This window comes from Callospermophilus lateralis, chromosome 5 (assembly GCF_048772815.1).
Source record: "Callospermophilus lateralis isolate mCalLat2 chromosome 5, mCalLat2.hap1, whole genome shotgun sequence".
NCBI lineage: Eukaryota > Metazoa > Chordata > Mammalia > Rodentia > Sciuridae > Callospermophilus > Callospermophilus lateralis.
This window is the reverse complement of record NC_135309.1, coordinates 105,061,950-105,087,552: the sequence shown is the minus strand read 5'-3', so window position 1 is coordinate 105,087,552 and position 25,603 is coordinate 105,061,950. Positions and strand designations below refer to the sequence as shown.

Here is a 25,603-nt window from a genome sequence, read left to right as displayed (position 1 = left end):
ATAGGCTCTAACCATGCCCTCTCCTAAGCCAGCTTCTACCCAAGGCAGAGATAGAATTCCAGAGCATTTCTACAAAGAATATCCACTAGTTGCCCACATCTAATTGAAGGAGGGACTAGTTTCTGATAACTGCTCTTTAATTTTTACACGACTTTTTTCTTAATATTTATTTCATATATATATATATATATATATATATATATATATATATATACACACATACATACATACATACATATATATATCCTCCTTGAAATATTACACAATATATACTGTATCTAAACATTACATGGAACCCCATTAATAAGTTTAAATTGTATGTTTTTACTTATCAGAAAAAATTTAAAAACAGATTCAAGTACAAATTTAATATTAAAACTCAATGGTTTTTATATAAAAAGGGTGCAACTACTATGATGCTAATATTCATGAGAACAAAATGTGAAAATAGCTAGGAATATTCAGAGAGAAATTACGAGAAGGTCTTACATCTACTTTTTAAAATACCACATTTTAGTTAGCTTTTTCGTGCTGTGACTAAAAGATCTGAACAAAACAATTTTAAAGGAGGAAAAGTTTATTTAAGGGCTCATAGTTTCAGAGGTCTTAATCCACAGAAGGCCAGCTCCATTTCTTGGGGCTCAAAATGAGACAGAACATCATGTCGGAAGAGTGTGGAAGAGGGAAGCAGCTTACATGTTGATCAGCAAGTAGAAAGAGAGTCTACTGTTAGATTCAAATATACATTCCCAAGCCAAGCCCCAATTCCCACCTCCTCCAGCCACACCCTACCACTTCTGTTACCACTCAGTCAATCCCTACCAGGGGATTAGTTCACTGATGAGGTTAAGACTCTTAGAACCCAGTCATTTCTCCTCTGATCCTTTTTGCATTGTCTTAATATGTGAGCTTTTGAGGGACACCACAACTAAACCATAACATAGCAATAAACTAAAATAAATAACTGCACTCTGATACTTGAACATCAATCAAGTCAGATCAAATGGAGTCACAGAGTAGCATGGTTGTCTTATCTCAATACCTGTGTATCCATCTATCCTGAATATTCTCTTCTCTCTTTTGAATTCAGTAATACATATTTTAGGACTTTTGAAATTATCCAACAAGATTCTTAAGCTCTTTTCATTTTTAATTTTTGCTATTCAAAAAAAAACTTTTGCTATTCAAAATGATTTTCTTCTAATCTGTCCTGAACTTTTAACACTTTCTTCTGTTGTCTCTGTTTGGCTACTGAGTCAACCCAGGATTTTTTTTTTTTTTTTTTTTTTTTTTTTAGTTTTAGTTGGACACAATACCTTTATTTTATTTATTTATTTTTACGTGGTGCTAAGGATGGAACCCAGGGCCTGGCACATGCTAGGTGAGCACTCTACCATTGAGCAACAACCCCAGCCCAACCCAGCATATTTTTATTACAGATAATCTACCAGTCACATGACAGAAATTTCAACAAATTTCTACATGGAATGAACATAACAGTTTAGAAAATAACCATTTACCCACTAGTCACAATCTGGAGAATAAATGGATGTAGGATACCATGTCCCCCTAGCATAACTTACAATTTAATCATAAGTGGAACTATTGCCTACTATTTAAGCATAACAGTTTCTTGGCTCACATTTATTGGTTTGTCTCTGTGTGTGTGTGTGTGTGTGTGTGTGTGTGTGTGTGTGGTGCTGGGGATTGAACGCAGGGCTTTGTGCATGCGAGGCAAGCATTCTACCAACTGAGCTATATCCCCAGCTCCCAGATATTGTTTTTTCTAACATCTTCAGAAGCGCCCTGATAACAGCATACCATACAAAAGACTAGACTACTTATTCCCAAGGATCACTTAAAACAACAAACCCCCCCCCCCGCAAAAAAAACATGAAAGTTAATTACATTGCTACACTCAACAAAGACATATGTACTAATTATAACAAGACAGAGAGAACAGTGCTCTCAGGCTCTTTACCTTGGAACTACTTGTTCTTCTTATTCTATTTAGACACTGATCTTCTAATAATTAACAATATTGATATTACTCTCTTCTTTACACCACTGAGCCTGAAAACATTGATACTAAGAATTTAGAGAGTCTATAACAGAACCAATCTCAAATAGAAATTCTGGCCAACTACAGACACATCTAAAGTTCTCTAATCATTACCAAATGGGGGAAATAAATGGCATACAAAACCATGCCACAGTTCAAAAGAAAACAGATTCCTTAAAATAGCACTGGAAATGTCCAATTCATATTCTTAAAGAGATTTGAAGGGATATGGCATTTCTTATAAAAAGAATAATTTTGCATTATGAAAAGAAGCTTTCAGATGAAGATGTCACTACCACATTTTAAAATATAGTAGAAGAACATAAAATAATAACAAAAATCTATATTAAATTACAATGCCAGCTTAAAACATTCATCCAGAAATCAGGAAGGGACAGAGAGACAGTATCAATTTGACAGGTCAGAAGACAGAGACATGAAGGACGGATCCAAGAAATGTAATAAACACATAATAAAAATGCCAAGAGAAAACAGGCAGACTGAGAGCAAGAAAAAAAGAGCAAATAAATAACAAGAAAATTTCTCTAAGTAAAAGACAGATTTAAGATTTTAAAACAAAAAGGTTTATTAGTACTATAACAAATCAGTGAAAAGAAAAAAAATAGAGATCATATCTTGATTAAATTTCTTTTTCCTCAACATAGTCAAAGCTGAGTATCTGGACAGTTATAACAGGTTCCCCAGAGGAGAAATAATAAAATAATCCAGTTGGGCTGAAGCCGTAGTTCAGTGGCAGAGCTCCTGCCTAGCATGTGTGAGGCACTGGGTTTGATCCTTAATACCACATAAAAATAATCAAATAAAATAAATACATTCTGTCCATCTACAAGTACAAAAAGTTTTTTTAAAAATCTGGTTGCCACCATACTTCTGACCCCTACATCTAAACCCAGCGGAAATTAAGAATAAAATCTATACAACTTTTAGAAGAAGAAAACATTACAATCTAATAATTCTATTAAATAATGTATTTTCACATGGTAAAAGTACAAAAAACAGTTCCAACAGGATAGGACTCAGAAAATACCATCCACATTATCTTCCTTGTATACAAAATGCTTGTATCTCCTGGAAACAAACCAAAAATCTCAAGAATGAGGAGGATATGATTTGAGGGGAAAAAAACAAAAACAGTAAAAGCCATGAGCAAACTAAATGAGCAAGATAGAGATTAAACCAAAAGCACTATATTGATAAGGTCATATCATTTAAAAAAAAATCTAAAGTGATTTTTGAAAGATGAGCACTCAACCTTTCCATCCCCCTTGCCACTGATAACCACTATACTACTTTCTGTAAGTTTGAGTATTTTATATAAATAGAATCATATGTCTTTTGTATCTTATTTCACTTAAATGCTATCTTGAGGTTTATTCACATTGTAGCATGTCAGAATTTCATTACTTAAGGTTGAATATATTTCATTATGGGCATCTATACTACTTTTTGTTTATCTCTTTATCCAGTGATGAACATGTAGTGTTTTTCCACCTTTTGGCTTTGTGAATAAATGTACAAACACTATTGTATAAATATCTGCTCAAGTTAACCTCCTTTCAATTCTTCTTTGTATATAACCAGATATGGAGTAACTGGATCATATTGTAATTCTACTTTTAATTTTCTAAGGAACTGCCACACTTTTTTCCATAGTAGCTGCATCATTTTATATTCCCACCAGTAATCTTTATTTCTTCATTCTCACTGTTACATTTAGGTGTCCCCAAAAAACTCATGTCTGACACAATGCAAGAAGGTTTAGAAGTGAAATGATTTGAGTTATGACAGTCTTAACCTAACCAGTGTGTTAATACTCTGGTAGGGATTAACTAAATGGTAACATATGCAGGTAGTGTATAGCTGGAAGAAGTAGAATATTTTGTTCTGGAGAGAGTCAGTCTGTCTGTCTCTGTCTGTCTCTCTCTCTCTCTCTCTCTCTCTCTCTCTCTCTCTCTCTCTCTCTTCTTTCTGGTGTGATATCCCCAGCTGCTTTCCTCCACCACACTCTTTCACCATCATCAGCCTCAAATCAAGCCCAGAGGAGTGGATCCAGCTGTTTGAGACCTCTGAAACCATGAGCATCCAAATAAACTTTCATCCTCTAAAATTGTTCCTGACAGGTCTTTTGGTTACAGTAGCAAAAAAGCTGATTAAAACACTCTCCAACATCTGTAGTTTGTTTTCTTGATAACAGTCATCCTAATGAGTATAAAAGTGGTCTCACCTTGTTGTGGCTTTGATTTGTATTTTTCAAATGATTAGTGATATGGAGCACCTATCCATGTGCTTATTGGCCATCTGTATATCTTCGTTGGAGGAAAGTCTATTCAACTCTGTTATCTACTTTTTTCACTGGATTTTTAGTTATTCAGTTATAGAAATTATCTATATATTTTAAATATTAATCTCGTTTATGAGATATGTGACTTGCAAATATTTACTCCTATTCTGTAGGTGGCCTTTACATTTTATTGATGATCTTCTTTGATGCATAAATGTTAATTTTGATAAAATCCAAATTATCTATTTTGTTGTTGTTGTTGCTCATGTTTTGTCATCGTAAGAATTCTTTGTCAAAACCAATGCCATGAAGTTTTTCTCCTGTTTTCTTCATACAGTTTTATAAAAGTTTCAGTTCTTACAGTTAGGTCTGTGATCTGTTTTGATTTTCTTTTACATATGACACGAATTAGGGTTCCACCTTCATTCTCTTACAGATGGATATCCAGTTTTCTTAGCAGTATTTTGTTTAAAATACTGTCCTTTTTCCTTTATATGATCTTGCCCCTTGACCAAAAATCATTTGACCATATAAATGAAGGCTTATTTCTGGGCTCTCTATGATACTGTGGTCTATATGTCTATCTTCATTTCAATACCTTACTGTTCTTATAACTATGGTTCTATAGTAAGTTTTTAAATCAGAAAGTGTGAGACCTAAACTTTGCTCTTTTTCAAGATTTTTGGGGGTTATTCAGGGTCCCATAAGTTCAATGGAAATTTTCAGGTAGATTTTTCTATTTTTGCAAAAAAGTAAAATCATTGGTGTTTTTAGTAAAACACATAAATTACTTTGACATATTCATATTAGTCTTTCTTATTTATATCTTAATTGTTTTCAGAAACATTTTAAAGCATTCAGTTTACAAATCTCTCACCTCTCTGGTTAAACTTATTCCTAATTATTTTACTCTTTTTGATGCTTTCATAAAAGGAACTATTTTCTTAATTTCCTTTTCAGATTGTTTACTGTTAGTGTATAAAAATACAACTGATTTTGCCTGTTAATTTTGTATTCTGTAACTATGCTGAATTTAGGTATTGATTCTTTTTTTAATTTTTTAGTTTTAGGTGAACACAATATGTTTATTTTATTTTTATGTGGTGTTGAGAATCGAACCCAGCGCCTCACAAATGCCAGGCGAGTGCGCTACCGATTGAGCCACATCCCCAGCCCGGTATTCTGACAATTATTTTTTGTGGAATCTTGAGGGTTTTCTACTTAAACACCATGTTGTCTGGGAACAAAGATAATTTAATTTCTTCCTTTCTAATTGGATGCCTTTTATTTCTTCTTCTTGTTTGACTGCTCTGGGTAAAATTTTTAGTACTACATTGAATAGAAGGGGCAAAAGCAAGAATCCTTATCAAATTCCTGATCATAGAGTAAAAGATTTCAGTCATTCACCACTGAGTATTATGCTAGCTTTTGTTTTTTCATGCCTTTTAGTATGTTGTAATAGTTTTCTTCAATTCCTAGTGTTAAGTGGTTTTACCATTAAAGAGTATGTCAAATTTTGTCAGATGCCTCTTCTGTATAAATTAAGATGATCATGTGGTTTATTTCCCCTTCATTCTATTAATTTAGTATATTACATTGACTTTCATATGCTGTTCAAATTACTTTTTAAACACTGAATAATAATTAAGATGCAAAATTGTACAATAATTTTTAAACCCAGGAAGAAAAAAGAAATTGTACTAAATTTCTTAATAATATTGACAGGTCATTCCTCACAGCAATAAATAAAGATGGGAACAATGTGCAGAAATATAATTTATAAATAACTACTCACTAATTTATAAGTAACAAAAAAGGAGGGGAGGAGACCAGTTGCAACAGTAGCCATGTCAGGAATGGTGGCCCACACTACTGGTAGATTCAGCTTTTAAAAAGAGGCTGTGGTGGAAAGAGTAAATGGAAAGTTCGGAGCCCTTGATTTGACTAGAGCAAAACTGACAGAAAACCCACTAACGTTCTATAGATAGGTACCACCAGTAAAATCTGAGGACTGGTATTAAGGAACTGGTCCTGATGCACACTATGACTGCAGAAAATCTTGGCCCTTTAAGCAATTTCCAAACCAATAATTTGAAGGAAAAAAAAAAAAAGATGCCAGCAACAATCTTAACTTGAATTCTTTAAAATATACATAGAAATGAAATAACTAAGTTGAAAGAAAAAAGCAAGAGAGTGAACAGTCTACAAAGATATAAAACAAAATATTTATTACAATCATTAACTCAAGACAATAAGAATTGTGCATGTTATTAACTTCCATATCTTAAAGGAACTTTTCAGGTTTTCCTATAGTAACAATGCATCTGGTTTAATATATTTTGGAAATATATATAACCAAAATATCTAGAACTTTGAAATTACTTTTAATTGTTTTCAACTCAATCACATCCAACTAAATACTCTGTGACATGTATGACTATGATGTAACATATGTCAATAACTTTCATTAGGAATTTTTTGTCCATTATCTCATAATTACAAAGATAAATGAGCTAAATCCGAGAGAGAATTTCAAAATCTAACATCTAATAACAGAAAATTCACATACATACACACACACACACACACACACACACACACATCTGTGTGTACAAACATGGAAGGTTTTAAATAATTTGGGGAGTTTCCACATAGGAAAACAGTGCTAGTTATAAATCAAATTAAACACTGAATGAAAAGGAGAAAAAACAATTGTCATTAACATTTCACTGAAAAAATTTCAAGCAAATAAGTATAATTATTTAATAAAAGGGGAACAAGCAAGCAAAATTTGTAAGTTAAAAATTGAGATTTAAAAACATAGCATTCAATAGTATCCAAAATACAAAAATATTTAAGGAAAGTACTAACAAAACAACAGAAGTTCAAATATAACACTAAAAACTATATACACTGCCAAGAGAAACTGAATTTCTAAACAAAGGGTAGAATCATAATCATGAAGCTTAAGAATAAATACTGTGAAAATGTTAATTCTCCCAAAATTATCTATAGATTCAATGCAATTCCAATATAAATCCCATGGGACTTTTCTTTCCTTTCAGAAACTGACAAGCTGACTCTACACTTTACACAGAAACACAAAAGTTAGACAACAACCAAAAAAAAAAAAAGATCTTGTAAAACAAAATTAAGTTTGGAGAAGTTAAAGTATATTTTACTTTGAGGATATATATATTAAAACTAAGGGACTCAGGAAATGATAGCTATAAAGATTAGTAATCCAGAGAAGAGCCAGATCTCAGATGTCAGATGCAGACACATGTCTCAGTTGAAGTGTCATGTATACAGGGTAAACTGATTTTTATTGAAGATTAACTTTAAAGAGGAAAGGATAGCCTTTTAAACCCACAGCAAAGGGAAAACTGGATATTCAGGGGCAAAAAACAAACACCTTAGCTTTTATCCCACACTGTACACAAAAGTTAATGCCAATGGATTCTAGTCCTAAACATAAAAAATAAAAACAATAAAGCGAGGTCTTTTCAGCCTTGTAGCAAGCCAAGAAAACTTAGATAATAACTCATTCTATGAACCTAGCTCAACCCATATCAGAAACCTTTTCAAAAGACAAGATCAACATCACATAAATATGTAAAAATGTGTCTACATGAATTCTACAAGATACATTATAACCAAAGAGTAAGACATTAGAAATATTTAAATATTGGAGCTGGGATTATAGCTCAGCGGTAGAGCACTTGCCTCACACAAGAGGCACTGGGTTCGATCCTCGGCACCACACAAAAATAAATAAAATAAATAAAGATATTGTCCATCTTTAAAACAAAAAGAAAAAAATATTTAAATGTTAAATTATTTCCAATAAAATCAGAAACGTCCTCTACCATCCATAGTATTCAACATCATGGTAGAGCTGTATTCAATGCAGATACAAGAAAAATAAGACATAAATATTTAAAATTAAAATATAAACTATTATAGCTTCCACATGTTATAATTATCTGTCCAGAAAATCCAAGAAAAGGACTGAAAAGATTATTGAATAAGTTAAAGGAGAGTTCACTTAGAAAGCTAAATGCAAGTTACAGAAAAGTCATTCATTTTAGTGGGGACCACTCGGGTAAAAAAAAAAATACAAAGAAACCATCTAACAAGGAACGCAAGACTATGATGAAAACTACAAAGTATAACACTATGAAAGGAAGGGAGAGGAAGCAAGCACATTCTGTTATCCCAAAGTCCAAAATTGGTATTTAAGAGTACTTAACTATTTGATTTTTAAGTTTATTTGAAAGATAAAAACTCTATTTTTTATACCTCAATATTATTCAAAATAAATAATTTAAAACTTTACAAATAATAAGTGTTTATATTATTTGCATAACAAATATTTGTATCACTTGTGTAAGAGTGGTTATTAATTACTAATCATTTTCCTATAATTAAAAAAAAAAAAACATTTCCCTTTAAACAAAATTTCTCAAAAAGAGACAGATAGTCTGTAACTACCAGGTATGCATGGCTATATTTACATTTTGTATAATCCACTTATTTACATTTAAGTTATATTTATGATAGTCCTGTAGTCCAGATTATGAGAATATTTCTATTTATTGGTGTCAAAAACATAATACAGAAAATACCACCTAATGCCACATTTTTCGATTTTTTAAAAATTTTTACCTAAAGACAACTTTATACACTTGCCCTCACTTTCTGAACCAGGAATTTCAATAGTATTCTGTAATTTAGTGAAATAAATTATTTTAATGGAATGTAAGTGCCAAAGTTTAAAGAAATAATTAAGGAAAGTCAAGGGTCATTTTTCTCTTACCTATGGAAGTTAGGAAAAAGGAAAAAAAGTTAGTGGGAGAGAAATCTCATGAAAAGAGAAAGATCAGCAGGGGAAGGAGAAGAGGAATAGAGGCAGTACTAGAGAATAAAACTGACCAAATTATACTGTGTTCAAGTATGAATATGTAACAATGAATCTCGCTAATATGTACAATTATAATAATCAATTAAATTCTTTAAAAAAGAAAGTACTAAGGAAAGTAAAAACAAATAAAAATATAGTGACTATGCTTCCTTCCAAATCTTTTTGTTTTCACAGTATTCATGAATATCATTTTGGATAGCTGGAAAATATTCCATATTTTACTATCTACTGTTGGACATCTAAATTCTTCTGAAGTTTTTGCCATCAGAAATAAAAATTAAATAATTTTTTTAAAAAAAAGATAAAATAATTAAGGGCAGTCCCTTCTCTGAATAGCAGTACAGAGACCTACAGAAATATAAACTGAAACCACCAAAGTTATCTTAATAATTCACTGGAAAAAGTATAACTGATCTGTTACCTTTAACAGATCTGTCAAAACTTTGATTAAACTCTTCATTATAGGAAAACACAAAATAGTAAAAATATTATTTATTTGGTGTACTATAATTTAAACATTGAGAATTAACTTATCAAGAGTAGTTTGAAAAAAAAAGTCATTTGAACAGGGCTTGCCTTGTTCTCATTGTGTAACTCATAATACTGAGCAAGCATCTTTTATCTAACTTGATAAACTGTCATAATCTTTTCTAAATTTGAATTAGCTTCCAACATTTTATCTTTTGTACTTTCAATGCTGTAAATTATCTCTGAGAATTCCTTTAGTTAATGGTATTCTATCAGCATCGTTTCTTCTGAGACATCTTCATCGTTTTATCAAAACCCCTTTTCTACCAGGCACAGTAGTGCATACCTGTAATTCCAGCAGCTCAGGAGGCTTAAGCAGGAGGATTGCAAGTTCAAAGCCAGCCTCAGCAACCTAGTGAAGTACTGAGCAACTCAATGAGGTAATGAGCAACTCAGTGAGACCATGTCTTCAGATAAAATATATTAAAAGGGCTGGGATGTGACTCTGTGATTAAGCACTCCTGGGTACAATTTCCAATACCCAAAAAAAAATCCTTTCAGTCATTGACATTGATAACTTATCTTTACTAAGTTCTTTCAGTTAGTAAGAAATTCAGACATGCTTGTCAAAAAGGAGTGATGTCAGTATTGCCACAGCTCTTTCTGTATAACTCCATTAACACTCTACCTGAATTTCATTTCCAGTGAAATTACTTTTCATTTCTTTGGGGCACTTTCATCTTTGCTGACCAAATCCCTCTTTCAATTACCCATTTTTATAAAATGTCACATGGGTTTCTCATCAAAAAACAAGGCAACACAACTATGTTCATTTTTGTATGAGGCTGAATGTAACATACATACAGCGATCAATCACTGATACATTTAGAAAAAGTGAAAAGATAGATCAACAATCATGATGCACATTTGTAATTTACATAGTGATGTACTTACTGTCTGAAGAACTAGCAGTGAAGTTTGTACATGATGCAGTCACTCAGTTAATATACCACGGTAGCTGAAATTTGCACTGTTATTGGGGGACTTAACTAAATTACTTAACTAAATTGTGGTAATTAAAGTTCATGTGTGTAAAAACCATGCAAGTCAAGGACAGTGGCAAATGCCCTGCACTCCCAGCTACTCAGCAGGCTAAGGCAAGAGGATGGCAAGTTCAAGATCACTCTAGGAATCACAGCATGACTGTATCTCAAAAAACTGCAGGAACTGTCTATCCATAAATACTATTATGCATAAAGCATAACATTTAATTAAAAATTTACAAGATGATTCTCAAAATCGCCACCTTCATTGCCTGAAGGCAAGACCAGATCATTCATAGGTGTTCCACAGATAATAATTAGTCCTTGCTTTTATATATTTCATTTTCATACCACTTTACTCTTTTAACAGAACCTATTAATATCTGTAACCATTTTTCTTAAATGGGACTTGGACTTTATTAATATAACAAGAAAGAAAATTTCAAGTTCTCCTATGTGGCATTGCCTTCTGAAAAATAGTACTATTTCCTATTTACTATTACTATAGTAAAGTTTATTTTTGCAATTATGCAAATGAATTATATTTCTTATCTTATTACATAAAGATAATGGAAAATAAAATCAGCAATAGCATAGTAGTAATAAGAAGATAAACTTTGTGAATTTAATTCCATTGAAACAAAAGCAGGACTCCTTAGCATCAGATAGTTACCAAAATTAGACCAGTTTTTTCCCTTGTGAATATGAAAAATATCAAATGAAGAGAGAGTGATCACAATACAAATTACAAACATATTTTGTTAAAGATGGTATATATAATTAGGAACTGCATTATATTTTTAGCTCTCTGGTAATAGAACCCCTCTAATAACATAGTAGTCAATTATTTGAATTGTGCATTTTAACTAAAATGTAGTATATGCTCTTGCCTTTAACAATGCTTATTAAAGTTCTAGGCTACTAAATTGAATGTGTTTTTATTGGTAGTAATGGAATTTGAAAAACGAAAGTGTGCTTACAACTTTTAGGTGGAATTACCAAAACATTCCTTAAATATTCCTCTTTGCATGAAGTCTATGCAGGATGATAGCTATATCATTGTCCTTTGTCTATAAAATAATTCTTTCTATCTCACAAGAAAATATTAGATATTAGAGGTAGAAAAGTTAAGAGAAAATAGATGAAATTGGAACCCAAGTGTCTTGTTTTTTGATACTTCAATACTTTCACACTTTTAGCTAGGATGTTCTAACTTAACATTAAAGAACAAATGGGATATTATTTACACATTATTTAATATATACATATATAATTAATATAATCACTACCTATCCAAAAATTTTTCACAAAATTTTTCACAAAAATCAAAATAATCTATTTTACCTACCCCAACAATCCGTTTCATTGCATCCAATTTAGCTGAATCTTTGTTGCTCTCCAACATCTGTTTTAGATCTTCATTCCTATTATAAGAATCAAAAATTCCATAGTTGGATTTTTACATAAGACAGTTATTAAAATATATCATTTTTGTAAAAATTTGAAATAATACTATGGACAATCTTAAGTAACTTATTCTTATTTATAACTTAATATATATTTCTTGTTTAACCCTTGTTATTCATGTGCTATGCTGTCATGAAGCCCACCAATGAAACCAACAAACAAAAACCTGTTCTTCAGTGTTGCATTTAATACTTAAATATCAATGCAAATACAGGCATATCGATTCTGTCATCCTAAATTTTGTCATAATCATAAAATAAAATAGGAAAAACCCTTGAATTAGCATTAAAATAGTTATAGAACAAAACTTGCACACCATTTGACCTAACAAATGCTCATGGGCATTTTCCCCTTAGAAATGAAAATTTAGACTCACACAAAACCCTATACACAAGTTTTATTACTATTAGTCAAAAGAGAAACAGCTCAGATATCCTTCAATGGATGAATACTGTGGTATATCCATTCCATGGAATACAACTCAGTAACAGAAAGAAACAAACTATTGATGAATGCAACCAAAAAAAAAAAAGTATGCTGAATGAGAAACGTCAATCCTAAAGGTTTTATGCTGTATGACTCATTTATATAACATTCTTGAAATAATAAAGTTATAGAAATGGAGAAATGATGAGTGGTTGCTGAGGGGGACGAAAGAAAGGAGGATAGATATAAAAGGGATCCTTATGATAATGAAACTATTCTATATTTTTAATGTTGTGGTGGCCTCATGTACCTATACATGATAAAACTTAATAGAATTAATCACACACACAAGACAAGAAAATGAGAAATCTGAAAGAGACTGGTAGATTATATCAATTTCAACATCCTGATTATGATACTGTATTGTAGCTCTGGCAAGATATTATCACTGAAGAAAATGGTAAAAGATACATAGGTATTCCCTGTATTATTTCTTTTAATTGCATGTGAATCTATAATTGTCTCATAATAAAATTTAATTTTAAAAGCAGTTATATAAACAATTACAATTCAGTTATTAATAAATAAGCCAATACCCCCCCAAAAAAACCAAAAAAATTTAAGCAGACATTTCACAAAAGAAGATATACAAATGCCAACATACACAAGAAGATACTTGAGATCATTAATCATTAGGAAAATGCAAATTTAATGATAGCACTATACACCCTATTATAAAAGCTTAAACTAAAAGTGACAATAATAAATGTTAGCAAGTACATGAAGCAAACAGAATTTTAACACTGCTAGTGGGAATATAAAATGGTACAACCACTTCAGAAAATTACATGTTTCTTTCAAATTTAAACATATACCTTGTTGCGGGCGTGGTGGCGCACACTGGTAATCTCAGTGGCTCAGTAGGCTAAGGCAGGAGGATTGAGAGTTCAAAATCAGCCTCAGCAACTTACCAAAGCCCTAAGCAACTTAGCAAGACCTTGTTTCAAAATAAGATATAAAAAAGGGCTGGGGAGATGACTGAGTGGTTAAACTCCTGTGGGTTCAATCTCCAGTACAAAAAAAAAAAAAACATATAATTTCCATATAACCCACCATTAATACATACACGCACAAAGACTTACACAATATCCGCAGTTTTACTTATAACAGTAAGCAACTTGAAACAATGCTCATCACCAAATGTGATTTATCCATACACTGGAAAATTACTCATCAATGAAAAAGAATTAACTACTGATACATGCAAGGAGATGGATGAATTCTCAAAATCATCACTTGAGTCAAAGAAGCTAGCCACAAAAGGACCTGACATAATTCATGTGACATTCTACTACTCTGCAGAAAGCAGAGGTAGGGTGAGAAGAGAAAACTTTTTACTTCAGTTAGGCTGGTGGCACATGCCTATAATCCCAGCTATTCAGATGGCTGAGGCAGGAGGATTTGAAGTTCAAGGTGAGCCTCAGCAACTTAGTGAGACTCTGTCTCAAAAAATAAAAGGGTTGGGAATGTAGCTCAGTGATAAAGGACCTCCTAGTTCCATCCCCAGTAGCGGGGTAGGTGGGTGATTTCACAAGATAACATAAATGTTCTGTATCTTTACTGTGGTAGTGATTTCACAGGTATACACACCTTTCAAAAATCTTCCACTCCTAACAGTTAAGTGGATAATTTATTGTATGGAAACCATATCACCAAAGAGTTGATATTAAAAAATTTTATAGCATTTTGGTCACATTTGTGAATAAGATATTTAGTTCTCTAAAAGAATATATCTATATTTGGGAAGTATATTAGAGATCAAACATTTCATTACTCTTAAATTAAGAATATCAAATTCATGTTTCCAAGAATTTAAATTAGTGGATCTTATTTGGTACACCAAACAAAAAGAAAACTGCCAGGAAGCTAAGCTTATAGTAATATAAACCACCAAATAAAAACTATAATCCCAGCTATTCAGATGGCTAAGGCAGGAGGATTTCAAGTTCAAGCTCAGCCTCAGTAACTTAGTGAGACTCTGTCTCAAAAAATAAAAGGGTTGGGAATGTAACTCAGTGACATGATAATGTAACTGAGAACTTCCTTCTCAGTTGAAGCTTAAATACAGGCCAGAAGAGTTTCTTTACTTCAAACACATAGCCTTAACAAACAAACAAACAAACAAAAAAGAAATCTTACTTTACCCTTAAACATTTTGCAACTCTAGCCCTAATATAAGCAGTAATCACTAAGTATTAAATGGTAAGGTTTGGGGGTATAGCTAGAACACTTGTCTAGCATGTTCAAGGCCCAGGGGTTAAATAAAAATAATTTAATTTTTTTTCTTAAATAAATGATTGACCCAGGCATTATTATGGGCTAAATTATGTCCTTCCATCCCCAAATTCATATGTTGAACTCCTAACTTCCTAACTCAGAATGGGACTATATTTGGAGACAGAGCCTTTGAAGAGGTAATTCACCTAAAATACGGATCTAAGGGTGGATCCTAATCCAATACGACTAGTGTTTTTGTAAGAAGAGGAGATTAGGACAGACACACAGAGGAATGTCCCACACAGGGACATAGCAAGAAGATGGCCATCTACAAGCAAGAAAGAGCTTAAGAAGAAGCCAAAGTTGCCAACAATTTGATCTTTCAGTCTTCAGAATTGTGAGAAATAAAATAGTGAAAAAATAAATTTCCATAGATTAAATCATCCCATCTGTGGTATTTTGTTATGGTAAACTAATGGAGCAGTTAAATATTTCAAAATCTCATTGCAGCTAAAAAAGTTTTTAGAAAACTAAGAACATTTTTTCCAAAAAGAATATAGGCAATAAAGCTGGGCACAGTGGCACCCCTGTAATCCCATCTACTCAGGATTGAGATAGGAAGATCACAAGTTCGAGGCCAACATCAGAAATTTAGTAAAACCCTGTCTCAAAATAAAAAAATAAAAAGGGCTAGGGATGTGGCTCAGTGGTAAAGTGTTCTCCAGTACTGAAAAGTAAGATTTTTAAAAATCAATAAAATTTATTTTGAAAAAATTACTCTTACTTTCCAAATTACTCATAAAATTAAATGCAATGGTGACCATTTGTGGGAGATTAAAAAAAAAATAACTAAATACAATAATTAAGACATCTAGGGCTGGGGATGTGGTTCAAGCGGTAGAATGCTTGCCTGGCAAGCATGGGGCACTGGGTTCGATCCTCATCACCACATAAAAACAAAATAAAAGATACTGTGTCCCCCAAAAACTAAAAAATAAATATTAAAAAATAATCTTTCTCTCTCTCTCTCCCTCTTAAAAAAAAAGGACATCTATGTTTCCCTAAAATTGCAACCACAAATATATAATAGATTCAGCAATATATAAAAACTGTCTCTGAGGATATACAACTACTATTGAAATATTATATATAAATATTCACTATAATAAACTTTACATTGTTTCTTAAAACTTCTCAGGCTCTTTCATATTGCACAGGCAACAGAAAAGGGAGTAAAGTTAATGCAAATAATTTTATCTCCTTTTCCTCTAATTTTGCTATTTTCTCTTATTATCTATTGACTGAGAATAATTTTGTAAGTGAAAAATCCCAAACCTAAAAGAAACCTTGAAAATCTTATTGAAAGTTAAGAAAGCAAATAAACAAACAAGGAAGCAACTGGATAAGAACTAAACTGAAAAGATATATGGGTGGTGTATATATTTGATCACACTCATACATGCCACAAAGGAAGAAAACAATTTTCTCCTGCCTGTTCCCTTTTCCTTTTCCCCACGAGTATTCCATCATTCTCCTCTACCAGTGTTATCTATAGACAGAAGTGAGCAGTGAAGAAGAATGAAACATCAATTTTTAGGACAGCCCAACCTCTAACCCCAGACATAATCTTATTCATGTCCTAATGGAAACCTAGTTTGTTCCTCTTAAGCCCAAGATGCCAGAGTCCCCTACTCAAACACCTTGGTCCTGACCTGCTCTCTCAAACTAAAAACAAGAAAACAGGATTCTGGTATTAAAGCCAAAGGTTTTGCTCTTCTCATTTAAGAGAAGAGATATTCTTCAACAGTAAAAACAATGTCTTGGGACTGGGGCTGTAACTCAGTAGCAGAGTACTTGCCTAGCATGTGTGAGGCACTCAGTTCGATCCTTAGCATCACATACATACATACATACATACATACATACATACATAAATATTTTAAAAAAACAAACATCTTTTATGTTAACACAGGGATAGAGCTAATAAACAAGAAACAAGAAGAGAAAACCCTAGGCCTTGTTTCACCCTGATGCAATGTTCAACTTCTCAAAATGTCTGTCATTAAGACCTAAAAAGTTCTGATACTTAATTACATATTTCTTCCCAAATTTCTCTCTTCTTGTCATCAAAATAGTAAAGATTTGGAAGAGTTAATACCACAACACTTCATTCACCTTCAAAATATATTCACATCTAGCTGGGATATGATATAGCTCAGTTGGTAGGGTACTTGGCTTGCATGCACAAGGCCCTGGGTTCGATCCCCAGCACCAAAAAAAAAACTTCCTTCCAAAATATATTCACTTCTATTGAGTCATTTTAAGTTTACCTTTTTCATATGTGAATTCAAAAACGATCCATTAATATGTATTACTACAAACATCTTAAAAATTAAAAAATTATTTTTGCTAAACATCAAGATTGAAAATAATGTTGTATCAGCAATATTTTCATAGATTCAAAACAAATCCTTGCTTCAGGAAAAAAAAAAAGTGGGTTTTTTGATTGATTGTTTTATTTACTTAGTTCTTCATATACCTAGTTACCTGCAGCTCTCTGGCTTTGAGTATTAGGATACCAACTTTATTTTTACGTAAGTGACATCTTGTGGTGTTAAATGGTATAACTTTTCATTTCATGTTCAAAAAATGCCTATTTTAAGTTTCAAGGAACAGAGAAAAATTAAAGCACTTATTATTACCAGGAAAGTCACTCATATTCTAGCACCAGAATAACTAACTATGAAAAGCAAAAGTTTACCAGTTACATATAAGAATTTAAGAGGTATTGGGGCTTTTACACAGTATAAATTACCTTTTTTATACATCTAAAATCCACAACTCATTAAACCTTTCCACTCCTTTTAAAGACAATGTAAATCAAGGGAAAAATTAAAACTATGCCACACTATTGCTATTATCAATGCTACTCAAAGCATTCTCTGAGGAAGTTTCATGCAAGAACCCAGAAGTTTGTTGTTTACCAATCCACAAACTTCTATTACTGACCTTTTAAGAAATATGTACAGAAATTCAGAGTATGCACATTTAGAAACCTGACAAAACAATCTGACAGTATAATTTTATGCTTATTGAATCAAATACATAAAATTGGAGCTTATATTTTCATATGCTTTTTTCATTTTATTTTTCTAGTAATTTATTTTTATTGTAGTTTATAGAATTATCCATCCATGACAAGTTGAAAATATTAAAGAAAAAAAGTCCTTCACCAGTTTGAGGGCACTGAACTACATAATCATCTTTTTTTTTTTCTTTTTTGCAGGGGGCGGAGGGTGAGGATGTCAATTTTATTTAGGTGTTACAATAAAATAATTTTTAAGAGTACATTATAGTGAGTTTTCAAATAAGTAGAAAGCCATGTAATCACTACACAACCTTGGTGTGGTACATTTTCATCTCAAAAAGTTTGTGCATGCCCTTTTGCAGTCATTCTCCGTGGTATTCCCTACCACCTCAAGAACCACTACATCAACTTTCTATTACTATACTTTGTCTATTCTAGAATTTTATATAAATGAGATCACACAACATTTGGTATCTTGTGCTTGTCTTCTTTCACATAGCATAAGTATGCATTCAGGCTGCTACACCTATCAATAATACATCATTTTTAATCTAATTATATCCATCTGCCAAAGTTTATTTATCTAGTCAATAATGAATGTATATTTGGTTTCCTTCCATTCTTTTGTTACCATGAGTAAAGCTTCTATGGATAATTTTTATATTTTTTAAGTGCCACAAAAACTATATATATTTATGGGATACCATGTGATGTTTCAATACATGTAACATTTGATACTGTTCAAATCAGGGTAAGCATATCGAGCATATATATCTCCTCAAACATATATCATTTCTTTGTGATAAAAACATTAAAAATCCTTTATTCTGGCTTTTTTGAAATATCCAGTACTTTACTGTTATTATCTAGTCACTCTACCCAGTTACCTTCTTTGTTCTCAATTACCAAAAGTTGTGTATCACAGAAAGCAATACCTGAAACTTAAATCCAGAAATGATAGACTGGGAAAAGTGACGCGGAATAGTGACTTCCAATTGGAGGCACATCTCCAAAAAGAATGTATCAAAAGCTACAAAGAGGAAAGGGTTGAATCTTTACTAAGCCCTGCTCCCAAATTATAAAACTTGGGCATCTCTTTATGCTTTGAGAACCACTCAAACAAAAGATCATACTACTCCAGATGATGCTTTGCAAACATAACTGGATGTGCAGAAAGAAAAAAAGGAAAGCAGAAGACAAAAGTCAGGATTTACCTATTTCCCGTGCTACATACTAAAGGGATGGGCCTTCATGGTAAGTTTATGTGTACAACATTAAGATTTAATAATGCTTTCAGGTTGCTTAGGGCCTACACTTCCCATGGATGAAACTTGGAACCTAGAATAGCTTTGGGCACTATGTGTTCTCTTAATAAGTACAAGAGAAAATAAAAACAAAACACATACATCTCTTAACTCTCTAAAAAGGAAGAACCATAAATTATCCAAGTAAATATGAACATTTCCTACTATACTGCTCACACGATTGAAAAGTCCATTATGTTATAACCATTTCCTCAACCCTCCACAGTCTTCCTTTTCTCCCTTATTCATATAAAAGTTGTCTCACACAAGACAACAAATAGCCTCTTAATTAAAAAGATCCAATATAAAATCTCTTGGATACTTTTAGATTATTCCTCCATACTGATACAATTAACTACTGTTCTTCCACCCTCAAACCTCTTCTTCCCTTAGATTGTATAACTCTATTCTCATCTGATTCTCCATTTCTCATCTGATTCGCCATGTGCATTTGTGGCACACCAAAAAAGAAAAATTAGGGGAAAAACTTGCTCTCATAGATTTCACTCTAGTAAGTTAAAGAAACAATAAACATAATAAATAAGTAAATTATCAATCATGGGGTTATATGGGAAGAAAATAGAACAGAGGGAGAAAGAATGCAGAAGAAAAAGGAGGAGGCAATTTTAAATAGGGTAGTCAGAGTAGGCCAAAGAGGAGGACATCAGAACAATTTCCTAGTGAGGGAACCTGCAAGTGAGAGAGTTAACAATGCAGATAAGGGAAAAATAAAGATAAGAATCCAATAAAATAGAAAGCAAACTACAATAGAAAAAAGCCAACTAAACTAAAAGTTGGTGTCAATTAGTTTGTTATGAAGACTCAATGAGATCATAAAGCAATTATCACTGGTCCTAGCACATTTATTTACTAAATACCCCTATGTTTCAGGAACTATTCTGAGGACTGGTGTCCCTGATCCCTTGAAACTTACATTCTAAGAATGAACAGGGGTGAGGAGGATAAAGGGAATGTCAGAGGAAAAAAGACAAGGGAAGAAGGGAAGAAGGAAAAGAGAAAGAACAGAGAGGAAATACACAAAGAATTAAAATAGGGAGGGGGGATAGTAGGGGATAGGAAAGGCAGCAGAATACAACAGTCACTAATATGGCATTATGTAAACACTGTGAATGTGTAACTGATGTGATTCTGCAATTTGTATTTGGGGTAAAAATGGAAGTGCATAACTCACTTGAATCAAATGTATGAAAGATGAAAAAAATAAAATAAAATAAAAGAATTAAAATAGAAAAGGCAATAGAGTGATCACAAAAGACCTCCGTGAATCTCTGAATGAGGACTCAAAAGAAAGTCTAAAAACAGCCTATAAATGTTCTTAAATAGAATATATTCTTTACAGGTCCCTAATAGGTACACAATAAATATTAGTTGAAAGAAAAAATGAATGCAAGCTGCATACTAAATAAACTCTTTCCTTACAGGGATACAGAAAACCTCTAACTTTCACTGGATTCTCAAAAGCATTCATGACCCTGAAAAAGGTTAAAAATCAGGCATGCATCCTGTATGCACATATACCATGATTATATATATTAAAAACCATCATGGTATATATACATCACAGCAAGTCTCCATAGCTGTCAAGCCCTTTATCAATGCATTGAGCTACTTGATCTCTTACTAGGCAGCAGGAACTAGGTTCTACATCGGCTGGGGAACTTTGGAGGGTCTTATGTAATGTAACTACATACCCTTAAAGTTTTAAAGGCAATCTCATACAGTCACTGATGTAGTTGAATTGATACAGGCTGAGACAGAAAAACTGTTTGGAATAGGTAAAAAAAGTTCTTTTTCACTATTTAATAGCACTATAAAGCAAAAATGCCACTTTATATAAGAGACTAAAAGACCAGGAAGTCTTAGAAGCAATAAAAGAAAAAACTGACAAATATAAACACAGAAATTCTTTTAAGTTTTTGCATACAAAAAACTGCCAGAAAATGAAGTCAAAAGATTTATTTTAGGATTCATAAGATAAAAATGCAAATTCTTTAAAATACAAAGAGCCCTTTACTAATCAGCAAAAACTGATCCATAGGGAAATAAAGGATATTTTAAAAAGTATTTCACTTTAAAAAAAGCCAATAAATATGAAAAATATGACTTATATACATTTATAATAATAAGAGCTCAGTATAATAGCAGTTTACACCTATGAGTTTGACAAATACCATTAGATTTTATAAGATCAGTAAAAAGTAAAGGAAAACAAACTTTAGTACTGTTAGCTGGGAGAAACCTGGTGTAATCTATCTGGAAGGTAATTCAATAATATCTATCATAATTTAAAATGCAATAACCTTTGACTTACGATTCTAAATGCACACAATTATGCAAAACTTTATGTCGCGGTGTTGCTTATACTTGGCAAAAGCTGAAATTAATCAAATGCCCATCAAAGATGGAACAAATTAAATAAAAGGAATAAAAGGAAAAACACAGTTGTTTAAAAGACTGAAACAGTTTCATACAATAGTATGGAAAGAATTCAAGATAGGGCTGGGGTTTGGGCTCAGTGGTAGAGTGCTCACCTAGGACATGTGAGGCCCTGGGTTCGGTCCTTAGTGCCACATAAAAATAAATAAATAAATAAAGGTATTGTGCCCAACTACAACTAAAAAATAAAAAAATATATTAAAAAATTTTTCAAGATAAATTAAGGGAAAAACAAGAACTTAAGAGGCATGTGGGTGATGTGGGTGTGTACAGGTATAAAACCCTTCGATTTAAAAAAGAAATTTCTGGAAGAATACACACTATAACTATATAGTCAATTTAGTTATCTGAGGATATGGGAATGGTAGTTATATCCTTTCTATATTTACCACTAACACATCTTGTGTTTATAAGTAAGTTACTTGGCCATTTAATAGGGTATTGTTTTCCAGAACTCACAACACTTATTTTTTTACTGTCTTCTATTTATAGAGACAAAAAGTCTTTATGAAATATGTGTGGCTATAATTATTCCCATTTGATAGATAATGAAACTGAGGCACAGAAAAATATAAGGGTAACATGTAAGTAGAAAAACCATAAAATGTTTAACAAACTCTAAAATAATACAACTTTTAGTATACCATCATAGCGCTAGGAAACAGCAAAGCAATGGAGTAAACAAGAGTCTTGTTTTGAAATCTAACACACTTCCCATTACCATTCTGGTGTCAACTTTTGCTATAAGGGTGACTACATCAAAAATATATTTTAAGAACTGTGAATACCTTATAAGAAATATAAAACCCACAACTTATAGTGTCATCCACTTCCTCCCAATCTACAATCCATCCCAAAAAAATATTTTTTTCTTTTAAACCTAAAATTTTTATGTAAAGAAAACTGAAAACTGTAACCATAGTAAACACTGATTCTAATTATTCTCAATGGTAGTCTAAAACATCTGTGATACACTCCTGCATAAGTCAAAATAAATTTTACTTTCACTGACATTATTCTGACTGTATTTGGTTAACATTATCTCATGTAGATTCATCAGCTCAAAATTAATTAGTATTACAGAATAATGTATTCCATCCAAACAATTCATCTTTGTTGGCTCACATGCCTCACTGCTACTGGCATGCCACCATAATAATGGGCATGGTGCCACAGGAACAGATGGGCATAAACACAGACATGCCAAAGAATCAGTTTGTGTATCAAGTTTGAGTATCAGTATTAGATTTTCCTCCAAGAAATTCATAAACTATAGTGGAATAAATATAAGTTTTCTACAACTGTTAATAAGATATGCCAACTCAAAGCTAATTAATTTTTAAATTCTTTAAAAAAAAAAAAACTTTCCAAGCTCACAGAAGGTAAGTCTTTCATCTGATGAGTTTGGATCAGCCTTCTGTGTAGGGAATTGAGGACACCAACATGCAATCTCTATCTTAGATAAGACTTATCCCTAAAGCACTTGAAAATTTAGTAAAAAACTCAGCTTTTAAAGTGACATGGCAATGTTTTGAGATAAAAGATTTCTAGAGATTTGATGAAAAACAATGTGAATATACTTAATTCCACTGAACTCTGATAATGTTTAAACTCTAAAAATGTTTAAATTACCTCTGACTTCCAGGCACTTAACCACATATTCTCTTTAAACAAAGATTCAGCTATCCACTGATCTTAAAAAAAAAAAAAATGCATTATTTTGTTTATATTTTAGTTATAGATGGACACAATATTTTTATTTATTTTTTTTAATGTGGTGTTAAAGATAGAACTCAGTGCCTCACTCCTGCTAGGCAAGTGCTCTAATACTGTGCCACAATCCCAGCCCCAATGCGTTATTTTATAATTGTTGACATTGTCAGATAAACAAACTGTAAGAGCTACGTGTTTTTAACTACTATGTACTTTTAATTAGTATTAGCATTTCTACAACATATAGTCATTTATTTTGATCTTAAGTATACTTAAAAGTATCTGTAAAATAATTTTTACTGCCCTCAAAGGTTTGGTAAGCTCAAATATTCAAATGTACCAGACTTCTGCATTTCAAAGAGTATGTAAAATTTCAACAAAAGTTTTAGCTAATAATATGGGGTTACCCACCTTTTACTTTGCCAAATAAAATTATAACAAAAACTATCCTCTATCATCATTATTTCATAAATGAATATAGGAGAGATGTTTGCATTCCTTTAATTACTCTGCAGTAGCCATTTCTATTCCTTCTCTAGTAAACTGATTGCTCATGATATTTTGGACTAATGTACTTAGAGATGCTATGTGGTTATTTTGTTTTCCATTCCCAAGTATATTTAAACTGACTTTCTCAATAACCACAAACATATCTCAAGAACTGACTTTTGACAGAATTTTATTAACTATAATGAAAAGTCAAATTACTTATCACAGACTATATATTGTTCTCTCATCTCAATTCATTTTCAAATATATACCTACAGACCTGCTCTCTTAACTATAGTCCAACATCACAAACAAAATGTACTCCTACCTTCCCAAAGACCCTCTCAGCCCTTTCCCATCTCCACCAGCAGTCCTAATACTCTTCCAGATAAGCTTGAAACCCTCCAGCTTCCCTCACCCAAATCTGGAGAAATTAAGACCTACAGACCCCTCTTTTCTAATGCTGTTCACTTTTCTTCCTCATCATATACACTTAAGACAAAAATATAAACCATGATCATGTTACTTAATAGTCTTTTCTAACACTCTTCTTTATGATTATACATCTCCAGTCTCTTTTCTCCAATCTTTCCTCCATTCAATATCTGATGAATCTTTCCAAAACATCACTGCAATAATCATTCGTAATCATCAACTCTTATTCTTAGCACAGAAGTTAAAGTTCAATTTTCTTCATACTTTAACAACTACCCCTTGAATTTCAAGTTCCACTGCTCCTAAGAATTCTTTGTCTTTATCCAAACTAGTTTATTCATTGTTGCAGAATATTGTACTTTCAGCCTTGTTTTTTCCCCTACCAAGAAAATTCTTCAGTCTTTCCTAATCTTTTTATGTCGAGGCTTATATCAAAGTCCAACTTCTATAGCAGCTTTCAACTTTCAATGACAACTCCCTTCTTCAAAATTCTGTGCACTCCTTATTCCATTTGACACTGTTAATCTCAACTGAAAAAGTACATGAATATATTCTGCAAAGTGATACTTGAATATAAGACTCTTTTCAAAGAACAAATATAAAGCTCTAGAGTTCCAAAGGCACAAAAACATGAGGAAATAGCCCCTATGAGTTCAGACAACTTCTCTATTTTGCAAAGTAAGAGACCTTCTAGGCAGTCATACACTTTGGATCATATTGAGTACTCAAAAAAAGGTGAGACAATACAAGTATGCATGCATGGAGCCCTATAAAATTTGAAGTAGGAGCCATAAAGAATGAACCTAAGAGTATTTGGATAGGAAAGCAATAGGATATGGCATTAGATGGGTAAAGAGATCACCCATATAAAAAGATAGTTAGCACTAATATGACTCAGTTCTGGCTGAATAACTGGGGATCATATTCATAACACTAGTGAATAGAAAAATATTTGGTGCAAATAATTAAGCTGACATAGACTGGGTTAAGTGAGTCCTGGAAATCTTTACAGAATAAGATTTGGGGCTGGGGTTGTGGCTCAGTGGTAGGGTGCTTGCCTCGCACACATGAGGTCCGGGGTTTGATACTTAGCACCACATAAAATAAATAAATAAAAATAAAGAAATTGTGTCCATCTACTAACTAAA

General features: G+C 32.2%; 1 protein-coding gene across 2 annotated transcripts in view; it reads right to left on the bottom strand.

The window, feature by feature from the left end:
- Positions 1–25,603, bottom strand: part of Ap3b1 (adaptor related protein complex 3 subunit beta 1) — a 230,536-nt gene that overhangs the window by 189,040 nt on the left and 15,893 nt on the right. For both annotated transcript variants that reach the window (XM_076857095.1, XM_076857096.1), the window contains exon 2: positions 12,148–12,223. In XM_076857095.1, the coding sequence (XP_076713210.1) occupies positions 12,148–12,223 (76 nt within the window). The remainder of the gene's footprint in view (positions 1–12,147; positions 12,224–25,603) is intronic.